The 15,261-nt window shown below is 27.3% G+C and overlaps 2 protein-coding genes across 2 annotated transcripts in view; both read right to left on the bottom strand.

The window, feature by feature from the left end:
- The window catches only part of LOC100204243 (tudor domain-containing protein 5), a 54,401-nt gene extending 49,139 nt beyond the window's left edge, over nt 1–5,262 (bottom strand). Inside the window, exon 1 of the mRNA XM_065790813.1 lies at nt 4,873–5,262. Coding sequence (XP_065646885.1) covers nt 4,873–5,095 — 223 coding nt within the window. The 5' untranslated portion in view covers nt 5,096–5,262. The remainder of the gene's footprint in view (nt 1–4,872) is intronic.
- Nucleotides 5,263–9,744: 4,482 nt separating this feature from the next.
- LOC136076513 (uncharacterized) lies at nt 9,745–15,013 on the bottom strand. Its single transcript, XM_065789867.1, has 6 exons — nt 14,867–15,013; nt 14,299–14,714; nt 11,098–11,361; nt 10,723–10,910; nt 10,235–10,525; nt 9,745–10,087 (listed from the first exon to the last, which is right to left on the bottom strand). Exons 2-4 carry the CDS (start codon nt 14,674–14,676, stop codon nt 10,752–10,754), a joined length of 801 nt encoding a protein of 266 aa, XP_065645939.1. The 5' UTR covers nt 14,677–14,714; nt 14,867–15,013; the 3' UTR covers nt 9,745–10,087; nt 10,235–10,525; nt 10,723–10,751.
- Nucleotides 15,014–15,261: the final 248 nt, after the last annotated feature.

Raw genomic sequence — 15,261 nt, forward strand, 5'->3', positions numbered from 1 at the left:
TGGTTTTATATTTCAATTATTTTAAGATAACAAGTATACTATGGATACTTTTAAAAGGACAAAAAATTTAAATTCTGACATCTTAACTTTTTCTATAATGGCGGGCTAAAATTGATATTTTTGATTTAAGATTCTCATTTTTTTTGTGATTTTAAAGAGCTTTATCTTAAAAACTAGTTCAAAAATTAATACAAATTGCCAGTTGATCTACACGAGGTGGATAAATATTCTAAAAAAAATCAGTTGATAAAAAAGCTGTAGGTCAAAAGTTATAGGTCACCAAAATGAGTTGGATCAAGAATTTCTTAAAATTGATCTGCGATGCAAAACATTTATTATCTAAGAGAGCACTTTTTTTCATAAAATTTCTTATACACATCAATCAAAGAGTATTAATTAATAAAAACAAAACAAAAATTAATGGGCATTTATTTATAACCCCAAAAGATAGTTTCTAAAAGTCAGATAAATTTTCCATAAAAAAATCTAAAGTTAACAAAATAAATGCATTAAATTAAATAATGTTATTTGTTATAAAATAATAGTTAAAAAAATCAATGCTTACAGCCTTAAAATTCCAATAGATAAAAACTTATACCCCCCACCTTTATAACAATTTTTTTTTAATGAAAAACAAACAAAATGTTTTGCAATTTGTAGTGATGACAAAAATTTACAAACATTCTAAATATAAACAACATAAATACAACAAATGTATTACAATAAATATTTTAAGAGATTTGTTTATATATAACTTCAAATTTTAGTTGAAATTTATTTTTAGCCATAAAATTATTTTTAGACAATAAACAAAATTAATAAAATTCACAAAAAATTAAATTTCTCAAATAATAAAATAATCTCATTGATTTCTTTTAAATCATTATTATAAAATCTTTCTCTGTTAGACTGGACCTTAAGAGATTGTACTTTGCATAAAATATGCATCAGGGATACCCAACAGAGATTATCTCTGCATGGCCACATGAATTTGTTACATAAAGAAGACTTTTTTATAAATTTAATATGAAGATCTTGATGCTCTTCTGAAATACTAAGAATATTTCCTAGATACCATTGAGCATCATAAATGCAGGCCACATATTCTCCTGGTGTGTAACTTGAAATTTTATTAATAAAAATTTTGCAAGTAGAAAAATCTAAATTAGAGCAAATACTATCAAATGAAACTCTTCTTATTTTTATTATACCAATGTCATCTACCAATGAGGTAGATGACATTGGTATAAAACTGGTGGTTTCGTGTCCCAGGTATTGTAGAAGCAAAATGGTATCTCTCTTCCTAATTGAAGTTTTTAATATGTGTTTCTATTAAAACTTTGTCAACAACAAAAAATAATATTCAATTGACGTATTGAACACACTAGCTGAACATTTTGCTTGATGTGTCAATAAGATCATTAAGTGACTGTAGATTGGCTTGTGCAACAAGACGTTTTACTATTCCACATCCATCACATGGACTTTTACCATATGATGTTTTGTCAAATTTTGACTTAATTTGAATCATAATATTGTTTAAATCTTTGTTTTTTCAAACATTTTTTTGAAGGTGATTCAATTTCACCAAGTCCAGCTATTTCTAAACCTAGCACATTGGCAACAGCCTTTTGAGTAAGAGTTTTTATTTTACACTTTCCATATGCAACTCTATCTTTTTTTAAAACAAGTTTGAGAGGTGAGCATCCAAAACTTGCAATACTTAAATTAAGATTTTCTTTTAATGTAAGGTTGTTGACATAAATTTCTTTTTCTTGGAGTTCATTTTCTTTTGTATCATGATGTTTGTAACGCAGATTTTTCTGCAAATAGTGCATATTGTTTGAGCAGGTATTAAACCAAAATCTTTGGCATATGCAAAACTGATAACTCTAAGAGAATCTACAAAGTAAAGATAATAACTATTAAATATATCGCCTCACATTTATTTATGATTATTATTAAGGTATTAAACTAAGGTATTAGTTTGAATATTGAAATTTTCGTTTCATTTTTTTGCCTGCTTGTTAAAAAGATTACAACAATACCTTCGATGTTCATTCTCATACCTCAACAAGTTTTCTTGTGATAGTTACAAATAAAATCTATGGGATTGACTTTACTTTTCAAATAATGAAGCTCTTGGTTTAGTCTAAACAGTTCTTGGTAACATTCATCTTTTTTAGACTTGTTAATCTTGAAAAGATAGCACTGTTCATTTAATGCTTTACCAATACAGCAAGGAGAAAGCTCAGGCATACTACTTATTGTTATTTAATTCTAAAATACAACAATTTATTGGTATTATTAGTACTTTTTAGATTGACAGACTAGTATTATAAAATTAAATGAAACAATAAATTAACTTTTAAAAAGTAATAATTTTATGGTAAATTTACCTTACTTTTAGAGTCTATCTTGTGGGATTATATATAAGTGCCCACAAATTATTTTGTTTTTGTTAACACTCTTTGATTGATGCGTATAAGAAATTTTATGAAAAAAAAGTGCCATTAGGTAACAGATGCTTTGCATTGCAGATCAATTTTAAGAAAATCTTGATCCAACTCATTTTGATGACCTATAACTTTTGAATGCAGCTCTTTAATCAACTGATTTTTTTTTTATATTTATCCATCATAAGTAGATCAACACGCAATTTGATTTGTATTAATTTTTGAAATAGTTTTTAAAATTAAGCTTTTTAAAATCACAAAAAATTTTAATCTTAAAACAAAAATATCAACTTTAGCCTATGGAAAAAGTTAAGACGCCAGAATTTAAATTTTTTGTTCTTTTAAAAGTATCCATAGCATACTTGCTATCTTAAAATAATTGAAATATAAAACCAACTTGTTCAAAAGTTATTAGCTGTTAAAGGGATCCCAAACCTCTGAGACAAGTTGTGTTCATATTAAAGAGAATGATAAAAAAAAATGTTTGGGCTAAATTTTTTTGATTAAACAAAAGAAAAAACGAATACCAAGAAAAAGTAACGCTTTTATTTTAGTCGAAGCTGGCCTTCTTCAATTTATTGTATGCCTAAAAGTCAGCGTAATATATGCTGCAATCTACAAACTTAGTAATTTATTCAAGTGCATTTTATTCCTAAGAGTACATGATGTCATTGACGTTCTTTAGTTAATCTGTGTAATCTGAGCAAAGTTGATTAATTGTCAACCCTTGTTTTGCTGATAGAAGGAGAGACCTGACTATCTTTTTAACTTTCTTTCATTTTGTTTTCACTATTAGGCTTAGTCCTTTAATAATAAACTTTGATATTATTACAACAATGTTAACAAGATCAATTAATAATTTACCTAAATGAAACAGTAGAATTATACACCAGAATGTCTAAATTACATTGACGTTCTTTAGTACATGACGTCATTGACTTTTGTTTGTTTACATAATAGATCTCATGCGCAAACAAAAAGTTTTTAGATATTGATCTAAAATTTTCATAACATGCTTTTCTCATATATATGTACAAAATCAAAAAGTTTCAATAAAATCTGGGATGGTCCATAGGAACATCATAAAAATTTGCTCCACTTGGCATGGAATGACCCTTCTGCATAATTGTTCAAAAACAATTGTTTCAGAGAAATGTAACATTTTAAAAACTTGACTTCTAAATATTAATTTTTTATTAATATTAATTTGTAAATTTTCTAAAAATTATTTTTCTCCAATAGGGCTCAGTTATTTTCTGCAAGAGGCTATCGCAGTGCTGTTGACGTTCCTATATTAATGAATGGAAACCCTCTCACTGAGTCCTCTTCTTTACATTTTTTTGGATTATTGTTTACTACTGACCTTTCATGGAAACCATATATACAATTGATTGCTAAATTAGCATTTAAAAAGGTTGCTTCTCTTTATCGTGTTTGCCATTTCCTTACTCTTGATTCCATTCTCTACCTCTACAAATCTCTTATGTCCCTTTATGTAACGTTATCATATTTGGTGTTGTTCTTCTAATGCTGCTCTTTCTCTTCTAGACAAGGTCCAAAAACAAATTGTAAACGTAGTTGGACTCGCTCTATCTGCTAAGCTTTAGCCTCTTCTCATCATTGTAAAGTTGCATTTCTTTCTCTTTTCTACAAATACTATCATGGTTGCTGCTCAAAAGAGTATCATCTCTAGTTCCATCAACTAAAACTCAATCTCACTTGACTTGTTATTCAACAAAGTCTCATTTATTTACTGTATCTGTCCCTGCATGCTCTAAAAACTTTTATTCGTCTAGTTTTTTTCCATGCACTTCAACACTTTGGAATTCTCTCTACTGTTAATGTTATACCTAATGTTATTAGGTATAACATTATACCTAAACATTATAATGTTATACCTAATGTTATTAGGAATAACATTAACAGTATACCTTTTATATAAATTATCATATTTACTTGTTTTAGCACTTGGTTCTAGAAGGTTCTATAATTAACTTTAAAAGAAACTTTTAATTATCTAAAGCGTTTTTGTTAATTATATATTAGGACAAAAATTAGGAAAATCTGCATCTTGTTTATTTTGTTGGATTTTGGGTAAAAAATTATAATAAAATGATAAGTTATAACAAAAAAATGTCTAAATAAACATTAAAAAAATTTTAACTTTATAAGCTTTAAAAGACAAAAAGTATGATATTATTTTATAAGTAAAAAGTAGCACTAGTTGATATTAATTTATTATTTATTATAACATGATTAATATTAAAATTTGGTTAAATATAATTTAAAAACTAGAGTTTCACATGAACATAATTGAATTTTTATTATTGTTTTAAACTGAATGAAATAACTTTATGAATAACTAACAAACATGTCTGTAATAGTTATTATAATACATATATAAAAAATATTTTACCTTGAAGTACCATATCACCATGAGAAAGAAAAACAGGTCTGACAACATCTGGCATACTTTTCATAAATGATATGGCAGAATTGTATCCAAACTCTTTATATGGTAATGTTTTATGTTCCAAATCTGTGTAATCTGAGCAAAGTTGATTAATTGTCAACCCTTGTTTTGCTGATAGAAGGAGAGACCTGACTATCTTTTTAACTTCTTCTAGATTTTCTTTCATTTTGTTTTCACTATTAGCCTTAGTCCTTTAATAATAAACTTTGATATTATTACAACAATGTTAACAAGATCAATTAATAATTTACCTAAACAAAACAGTAGAACTATACAACAGAATGTCTAAATGTACAACTCTAGTTCACTTGCATTAAAATTTTTGAGGAATCTAAAAAATTTTTAAATCATATGAAAAGCATTAAATACAAGCTAGTGGAGAGTTTGTTTTGCTATTTAGGGCAAAACAAAAAATAATTGATAGTCATAATGAAATTGTGAATCATTGTGAACAAACATATACATGCATATTAATAATACAAAAAAATCTATGTATTTATTTTTTACATTTGAATTTACTTTTTTATGTTTTTATATGTATTTATTTCTTACATATTTAAATAAGTACATAAATATACATTATTAATATATTTATATACTAATATGAAATCCAAATGTTTTTTTAGCCATAAATATTATTATAATGTTGTTATTGTATTTGTATTTTAAGTCATAAACATCATTATGTTGTTGTTGTATTTGAGTTATTTATATTTAGAAAAATCAAATGTGGCTTTAATTTTTAAAAAAGTTACATAAACGCACGTGTCATTTGTAAAAACACGAAGAATAGCGCTAAAATAAATTTTTTCAAGATAATGTTGTTTTATTGACCTAAATATAATATTTTATGAGAAAAAAAATTTTCATAATATTATACCATTACTTATGAAAAACATGTAATATTCAATTATGTCAACATTAGCAATAGATTTATTAAACAGATTTATTAAATAGATTTATTAAACAGATTTCAATAAATTTGCGCTAAATTAATTAGGAACTAAAAAGCGCGAAACAAATAATTTTAATTAAATAGTTCTAAATAATTAAGGAGCTGCCACTATTTTTAGTCTCACCACCCTCTCCCCCTCCTCCTTCCTTATCAACAACATCAAATTTCTATTGACTTTATCTATAAAGTTACGTCAATATTTGATTATCGCCTTCCCCTCCCCCAAAAAAAATTTAAAAAAAAAAAATTTTTTTTTTTATTTCTATAAGTAATTAAATTTTTTTTTAAAAGTAACATTGTTGATACCAACTTTATTAGACCTCCTCCCCACCCTCTTCCCCCTCCCCTTGTCAAAAAAGAATCAAAAAAAGATCCCCTACCCCTATATTATAAGCAAACCGGGGTGCAGTGGTTAGAGTTCTGGCTCTGAAAAATTCCAATTGAAAAAATCCAACATAGGCTCAAAACGACTCCCGCCTATAAATTCTTGCGGAGTATATTTAAAAGAAATAAGTACTCCGGGAGTCTTTATTGACTAAAAAGTGTATACTTCTAGGAGAATTTATTTTCTAAGAATTAACCCAGTGTACATGCATCGTCCGAGGGACGTCCGTCGGACGTTCATGAGAAGTCCAGCGGACGTCCTCCAGACGACACGTGCCCACTGGGAAGTATTCTTTTAAGAAATAAGTACACCCTAACGTTATATGAATTTGAGGCAACGCTAATGCTGACTACTGGTGTGTTTCAGATTTAAATAAGTAAATTATGAGCGAAACACCATTTGATACATTGCACTGAAAAAACCTAATTTACCAAAAAAATTTATATTAAAAACTACTTTAGATAAAATAAAAAATAAATAAGTCCTCTGGAATAAATTTGAGGGGAGTATGGGTCCCTCGACCACCCGTCGCCGTTGTCATAAATATATTTGATGAAAAATGGGGGGGGGGGGGGGGGAATTCAAAAAGTATTTAAATCCAAGGAAATAAATTCTTTCAGGAGTATATACTTTTTAGTCAACAAATACTCCCGGAGTACTTAATTCCTTGAATATGCTTTCGGAGAATTTATTGATTCGAGTCGTTTTATAGGATCTTTTCCTTTTCGCCTCTATGTAATATATTTTCAATATTGCATTATATTCCAAAAAATTAGTCATACATTTATTATAATGATTTGAATTTAATTATTAAATAAGTCTAAGTTTGTAAAAACGTGGGAGTATTTGTTATGCATTTCTTTATTATGTATTATATGGATTTTTTTATTATGTATTATTATACAAAATAAACTCTACAACTACCTTATAAAACCCTTGTGGTTTTTATTAACTTTTTTTTTTTCCTTTTGTAATTATTAAGAATTGTGATATACCTTTGCAAAGAAAAGCTACCCAGGCTAGTGGTTTTGGTTCTTGCTTAGATTTTTTATAATATTTAACACTTGAAGACCACTCTTTAATGTTGCTTGTACAAAAATTACTATTTCCCTTGATCGTTGAATGAGAAAGTGTAAAGTAAGACTCATCATAAATAATCCAGTCATGTTTTTTGAAATTTTAATAAAATCATCTACACTTAGTCTTTGCCGTTAAATTTTGGTTATCAGTTTGACTTGGAACTACCATTTTCTTTCTTTTTATCTAATATTTTGCTGTCTTTTTAAAAGCTAAAATTCTGAATTTACTAGCTGCTTAACAAAAGGATACCCCATCGTGAGGGTCACTGTCAAAATAAAAAACGATTAAAACGTTAAGCATCTTACTTGTCTTTGGCGATAGTTGTATTTGCCTCGTCGTAAGTGGCATATAATTAGTTTTTTTGTACGAAATGTATACAAATTTTCCGGATTGGCGTGCAACTTTCATCTGCTTTTCTAGGTTTTTTAGAAATTAGTTTCTTTTTTGGCAATAATCTTCATTGATAAGTATATTCTTACTTTTTAGATTGGCAGATTTTTTTTATGAAAGCATCCTTATCTTTATAATCTAGAAGTTTCAAGACTATTGTTCTTGGTTTCATACTATTATTCTTGGTTTCATGTTATTTCTAAATACGGTTCGATGCGCTCTTTCAATCTTTATTCTTTTCAAATTGAAACTTTCTTTAAACAGTTCTATTAATTTTATTTTGCTGTCAATTCAATTTTCTTTTTTTTATATTCCATCCACCTTTAGATTGTTGCGGGACCTATTTTCCATTTCTCACGGCTTTTAGTTTATGTTCGTGTAATCGATATTATTTTTTATCGCTCCTTTACTTCACCCTTTTCATTTCTTTTGAGAATTGGAGATGTTCTTTATTTATTTACTTTTATCAAAAAGTTCTTCATAAAAATTTAAACAGTATGCAATATTCGCTACCTCAGCTGTAAGCAACTTAATTCTATTAACGTTGTTAATACCCTTTTTAATTTTATCCATTTGATTGTTTGTCATTTTAGTATTTGCACTTACAATAGTTATCATATTTTTTTCTTGCTGTTTAAAAATAGACTTCAGAGTCTATTTTGAAACGGCAAAAAAAAACACAATAACCTTTAAAGTGCTAATACTAAAAACGTATCCGTTTCCTACTTTTATTCTCAAAACATTATTTTCAACATTTTTTTAATTTCAATTGTTACTTTCATTGCCATATTTCTTTGTTGCTGTGATTTTAGTTTGAATTTAAAACTTTTTCTACACATCCAGAGGCCACTAGTTTTTACCAATAATTTAGAAAATTTTAATTTGCTAAATATATAATTGCCAATAATTTAGAAAATTTTAATTTATCTCCTAGTTCTTCGCTCTCAGCTAATTTGATTAGATGCACACCACACCTGACAAAAAGATATTTTATAAGATATTTTTCTGTAAACATGTGAGTTATAAGGGTGGATAATAATATCCATACATCTTTGTAAAGTTATGAAATTCCTTTTGATGTTGATCATCTTTTGTATTTTCGAACTTTCATATTGGCCTATACACCAATATCATATTAGATATGTATAAATTTTGTATAACATAGAGTTTGATTAATTTTCTTGTTCCATCATAACTTCTTTTTCAATGTTTTTGATTTACGTGTTGGGAGAATTTCTTGCTATACTTTTTTTTTGCTTACTTTTTCGGAAAATCAAAATCTTTGAACTCTTCTAATGTATCAATCTGTGATACATCTAATAATGAGTTATCTGCTTTTAATAATTTTTTTTTTCTCCATTTAATTACAATTTTCTATAAGTAGATAGAGAACTTTAAAAAGTGTTAATGAGAAATGTTCTGAATAAAACTTGTTTCTAAAATACTGTATCTTACTTATTTCTCTACTTAGAGAAATTTTTGATGTTAAACATTGCATTTTTAAACATGTCATCTCCTTTAGAGCTATTAAATGTATATACACAGTAAATAAAAAAACCGTTATATTTTTAAAAAACATAACGGGAGTTTTCCTCGCACATAACAGTTAATTGCCGTTATGTTTAATACTTAATATGTATGAAAATAACATAACGGTTTTAGCGTTATGTTTTTTCATAGCAAAATTGCCTTGAACATAACAGTTACATAACGCCAATTAGCCGTTATGTGAGAGGAAAACTCCCGTTATATAACGCGTATTTTACCGTTATGTTTGAAACCTGATATAACGGGTATTTATCCGTTATGTTACCCGTTATGTCAAATTATAATTATTTATTTTAAAGTAGGTTTTTTGAAACGCATGATTAATAGCAGAAACTGCTAAATAAACAAATAAACTAACCTTGAGCATTTTTTATGTTTATAAAAGTTAAATTAAAAAATAAAACAAATTTATGCAGTTTAATTTCCTAATATATTTATTTTAAATTATTTTTTTCATTATCGTGAAAATTATTTACAAAATAATTGAAGAAATTAACTTATTAACATTTATTAATTCAAAAATACTTCATATTGCTGTGAAAAGATTGCAAAAGAAAAATGCATTTTTTAGATAGTAAAGCCGATTGTCCAAAGCCGCAAATATCTTGCAAACAACCCAGAAGCTGCTCAAAACAAGAAGGATATGTCAAATCTAGCAAATAATAAACGGCCATCAGAACAACCACCATTTCACATGTACTGATCAAGGGCTGACTCCTTACTCCATATTCCGTTTTATTATAGATAACTTGTGGACCATACAAGCTTGGCACTCTTAAGTATTCATGTATTGAATCACACTAAAATATTATAAATACAAAATAAGTAATGCAACCATAAAAAAAAAAAAAACTATTATTAATACATTAAATGGATTTGAATCAATGTTAAGTTTATATTTTATAGAACTGGCTTAATACCAAATAAAAAAAACAAATAAAACTTACATCAACTTTCATAAACAACTTAAAAGTTGTCTTCTTAGAAATAAGTGATTTCTGGAGCAGCATTAAACTTTCAGTATGGGTTTGCGAATCAGGAGAAATCCAAACCAACATCTTTTGAATCTTAAGAGATGAGTCTTTAAAAATAGGGTACAAACGAATCGCTTCTTCCAGCATTAATCCAGGAGCATATGTAACTCTTTTTGGAAATACACTATAAGTCTTGTTATTAAAAAGATGTCAGTTAAGAATAGACAGTGTTGAAAGCGATGGCTTTTTCTTATTAAATTCATTCTAGGTGAAAGAAAGAGTTATATACATTCTTTATTTTATAGCTATTTAATCAAATAAAGTAACGAGCTGACACTTAATATTAATCATAATATTTCTAAATTTTTTGCATCTAAGTTTACCTAATTAGACTATAATTTCTGATATTAGAATTAGAAATCATTTTATACAAAAATTAATAAACACAGAAAAAATCTTACTACAACATCTTGTAATAGCTGTTCTTTATCTACAACTGATTCGGACAAATTGGATTTACTACTTGGTCTCTATTATTGATGGAACTATTTACAACAGAAAAATGAGGAAATCGCTTTACCTTTAAACTATGACATTTACTAAATTGTCTTTGTCGATAATTATTAGGCAACTTTTTGAACAAGAAATCCTAATAGAAAATTAGAAAATTAAATAAATTGAATTAAACAATTTATGTATGCAGCAGCAAATTTGAAAATCTGAAGTAAAATATAAAAACGATGGAAAAGGAAAGAGATCAAAAAAGTATATTAAAATAATAAATATTACAAATTTTAATTAAAAAAATATTATAGTATCAAAGACGTGATTCTTACCCATTTATGGCTGTAAGAAGGATATAAAGAAATGCAAGTAGACTTTAACTTCGCAAAAAATATTTTTCGTAACAATATTCTATTTTTTATATTACTATGATTAGGCACATGCGAACAACAAAAAGCTAATAAACAAGACATTAGCTCTCTAGATATCACCTTATCTTCAATAGAAAACTTGCTGCTCAGAAATAGTTTTATGTGAGGTGGAAAAAAATCAATGAGAGTTTGTTTAATTTCACCATCAAAAGGGATTCTGTTAATCTAAAAATTTATTATTAATGTCAATATTAAAAACATAAAAGGAAAATTAAAAAACATTTAGTTTCATCTTGTGAAAATTGACAGAATAAAACATTTACAACTACTAAAGACAGTGGTGTACACTGGATTTTTAGATGTTTGAGTTTTGACACTTACAGGCATTGTGCAAACTCCAATCTTTTATATGTTTATGCTTATATCAAAAAATAATGTTTTGCAAAGAATTGGGGTGATTGGAGCTTGGGATCAAAAAACCCGTAATTTTTGGGCCCATCTGGACCTTAATGTGGGAACAACAAGTTTATAAAATTTTTTTTTTTACTATTTTTATATAAATTTATGTCCATCAACAAACTTCAAATTTCAAAAATAATCACTTATTTTTCAAAAACCCCCTCAATTTGAGGGGGCTGTAAACATTGCAGGGTCATAAAAACTAAACACTAAGAGATTATTGCATGAAACTTGAAATTTGTTGCTGAATATGAATTTAGATGAAAATAGTAAAGAAAATATTTTATAAACTCGTTGCTCCCACATTAAGGGCTGGGTGGGCCCAAAAATTAGGGTTTTTTTGTTCCCAAGCTTCAATCACCTTAATTTTTTGCAAAACATTCTTTTTTAATATAAGCATTAACATACAAAAGTTTGGAGTTTGCACAATGCCTGTAAGTGTCAAAACTCAAACATCTAAAATTCCAGTGTACACCACTGAAAGTTGACAAAATAAATAAAACAAATTAGACTAAAGCAACCATGTTTATTGCAAATAATATAAACTTTGTATAAAATTAGTTTTCTTTCAATGCAACTATATGATAAGGACTGGCAATGCTGGGGGTACAACATAGAAAATATCCCCTTCTTTAAAATAAAATGCTGGCCAAGGAAAAGCTAAGCCTTTAGCTGCAATAGTTTTAAAAGGAACTGTGTCGTCCTCAACAGCAGTAAAAAAACCTCGTAACACATTGTAAGTAAGGCACTGAAGCTGTGAGGTAATGAATGCTGTTTTTTCTCCTTTTACTTGTATTTCTTTAATAATATAAGCAGAAGATTGAAAACCATCATGAAACCATAAAGACGATTCAGGACAATATTTAATACCATTAATTCGGATGCAGGTAACAATATTTTTTTTTAAAGTAACTTGATTTAATTCACAAAGAACTCCATTATTAATTTCTTCAAAAGAATTATAAAAAGATGCAACAGTGTTTAAAACCATACTCTTCATAGCACTATAAGGCATATTTTTGAAGTTAAAATGCCTAATATTTTTTATTACTTGGTGTTTCCTCTCAAAAGCCATACACATGTGGTATCGTAGTGGACCAAATTGTCTGGATTGCTGAGGATAATGAATAAGAAAATGAAGCTTTGGTATAAACTTATCTGGATATAAATTCATAAAAAGAGTATGATGGGCTGCAATTGCTTCTTCTAAAGAGATGAAGTAAGCCTCAGTGGTAACTGGAGAGAGACACATTTAAAGAATATGCAGCAGCTTAATAAGACATAAGAAATGACAATCAATAGTGATACTTCTTAAAAAAATTGGTAAAATACGACAAATAGAAAGAACTTGAGCACTGCCAAATTTCCCCTTAATAACCAAATCAACTATTACAGGTGGTTTTTCACTGTCTTTTGGGTATTGAAACAATTTCACAAAATCGTTCAAGCTATCTATTGTAAAAAAAACCTTTCAAAACCCCATGATTCAAGTAAAGTTCTATCTGCGAAGGTATTACACCTTCTAACAAATCATGCATTTGATCAAAAAGAACTTGCTTTGTCACATCAAATTCCTTAATTTCAGATAAAATACTGTTAGATTGAATGCCATATAGTTTTGACCATTTTAAACGTTCAACTCTGGGAAGACTAGGATTATCTAGTTCTTTGACTCTTATCTTGTGTTCCTCTAAACTCCTTACTTTACACTGAGAATGTTTATTATAAACTAACATTTCTAACCTGGTCGAATTAAACACTCTACAGCACCTTACAACTTGCTAAATCCCTCTTTAAAACCAGCAATTGCATTGCAAGTTAATGAATCGCCAATAAAGTGTTTTAACTTTACAATGAATTTTTTACCTTTAGCATTAGTTAAAATTGAGGATTCAATCAATGATAGTTCATTTAGAGATTGTACCAAGTCAAGAAGAAGAGATTTCATAAAGTTTTTACCTTAACAGATTTAGAACCAGTTATTGCTAAAGGGAATATTGAGAAAGATTTACTTAAACAACATTGTGGAATGTTTAACAACTGAAAATATAAAACCCACAACTTGTGTTTTCCTCTAGATTTGCCTATTGGATTAGTTACACCTAAATCATTTGAATACAATGAGATAGATATTTCTGAAGAGTGTTCTAGAAACTTATCATATTCATTTGATGTAAAAATAAACTGAAGTATTTCTTTAAATGGAATAAAACATCCATGTAAACTATTTTTGGATACTAACTGAATTTGTGGCATTTTAAAAACAGTTTGAAAATATCTTGTTCTAAAATATTCTATTGATAGTTGTTTACAAATTGTAGGAATCTCTTCGTTTTGTGATTTATTATTAAAAATATTTTGCAAGTTTGAAAAAATAATGTTGACCACATTTTCAGAGCATCGATATTTTCCTCGCAAATGAAGAGCTAATGCAGCAAGTTGATCTTTTCTATTTTCATTCAAAAATTGAAAATCGTCAGGTTTTTCGATAGTAAAATCAATAATATTATTAATTACTTCAATTTCAGTATCAAAAGGAGCAAAACAGTTTTTATTGTGAAGTTTAAAACCTTTAACACTTTTAAATTTTGAAAAACAGTTTTCACATACAACTGAACCTTCCTCACCATGTAATTTAAGATGTGATATCATTACATATTGTTTACTTGTTTGAAAACTACAATTAGAACAAGATAAAATTACCTTTTCAGATGCAGGTGGTTCAGCACTTGATTTTGGTGGTTCAGCAACTTGTGCAGCAGTTGATAATAAACTTGAATTTTGCGATTTTGAAGACACATCTAAATCCTCAAGTACATCTTCTTCATAATTGGAGTCTTGGTAAAATGTAGATTCAGTTGGAAGTTGAGGAATAATGGATTGTTGGTTGTGAAAATCGAATGAAACAGTATCAGAGTAACTATCTACAGCAGAAAAAACAGCTTTAACAGGAGAAAATCCCTTTAAACTTTGAACAAAAGTGCTGAGCTCATTATTTTTTGCTACAACTTCCACTTCCAGATTTTGTTCATTTAAAATGGCAACAAATATTTCAGAATTGACTTCACATCCATTCCACATGATGCCACTTATATCACTGTCACCAAACTTCTTAGAAGCTAAAAAAGTATAATTTTAAATTAAATAGCTCAGCTATTGTTTTTGGCATATGTAATATTTTGAATATTATGAACTGTGAAGAACTTGAAGATTCATATAAAAAAAATGAAGATTAAATAAACAAAGAATGTGGAATAAAAAATAAGCTTACCATTAGTTAAAAAGGTCTGCAATATTGCTATTACTAGCAAGAACAATTTTTCTTTCACCAAGATACTTGACAACAATAGCCTTTATCATTTTGAACTATTAATTATTGCAGTTATTAATACTTAGAAAACTTAAATTATAAGCCTCCAAGGGACCAAGAAAATAGTTGAATTAGCAATACTATTATATATATTTAATGATTGAAATATAATATCTATATGTATGTATATATATATATATATATATATATATATATATATATATATATATATATATATATATATATATATATATATATACATATATATATATATATATATATATATATACATATATATATATATACATATATATATATATATATATATATTATATATATATATATATATATGTATA

This window comes from Hydra vulgaris, chromosome 02 (assembly GCF_038396675.1).
Source record: "Hydra vulgaris chromosome 02, alternate assembly HydraT2T_AEP".
Classification (NCBI taxonomy): Eukaryota; Metazoa; Cnidaria; class Hydrozoa; order Anthoathecata; family Hydridae; genus Hydra; species Hydra vulgaris.

Excerpts from the sequence above, each read along its gene's own strand:
- LOC136076513 (XM_065789867.1), bottom strand. The coding sequence starts at position 14,676 with ATGTGGAATGGATGTGAAGTCAATTCTGAAATATTTGTTGCCATTTTA. Across the intron at positions 11,362-14,298 it reads AACCACCTGCATCTGAAAAG|ATTAACAGAATCCCTTTTGA; the intron begins GTAATTTTATCT and ends ATAAATTTTTAG. Across the intron at positions 10,911-11,097 it reads CTTCTTACAGCCATAAATGG|GATTTCTTGTTCAAAAAGTT; the intron begins GTAAGAATCACG and ends ATTTTCTATTAG.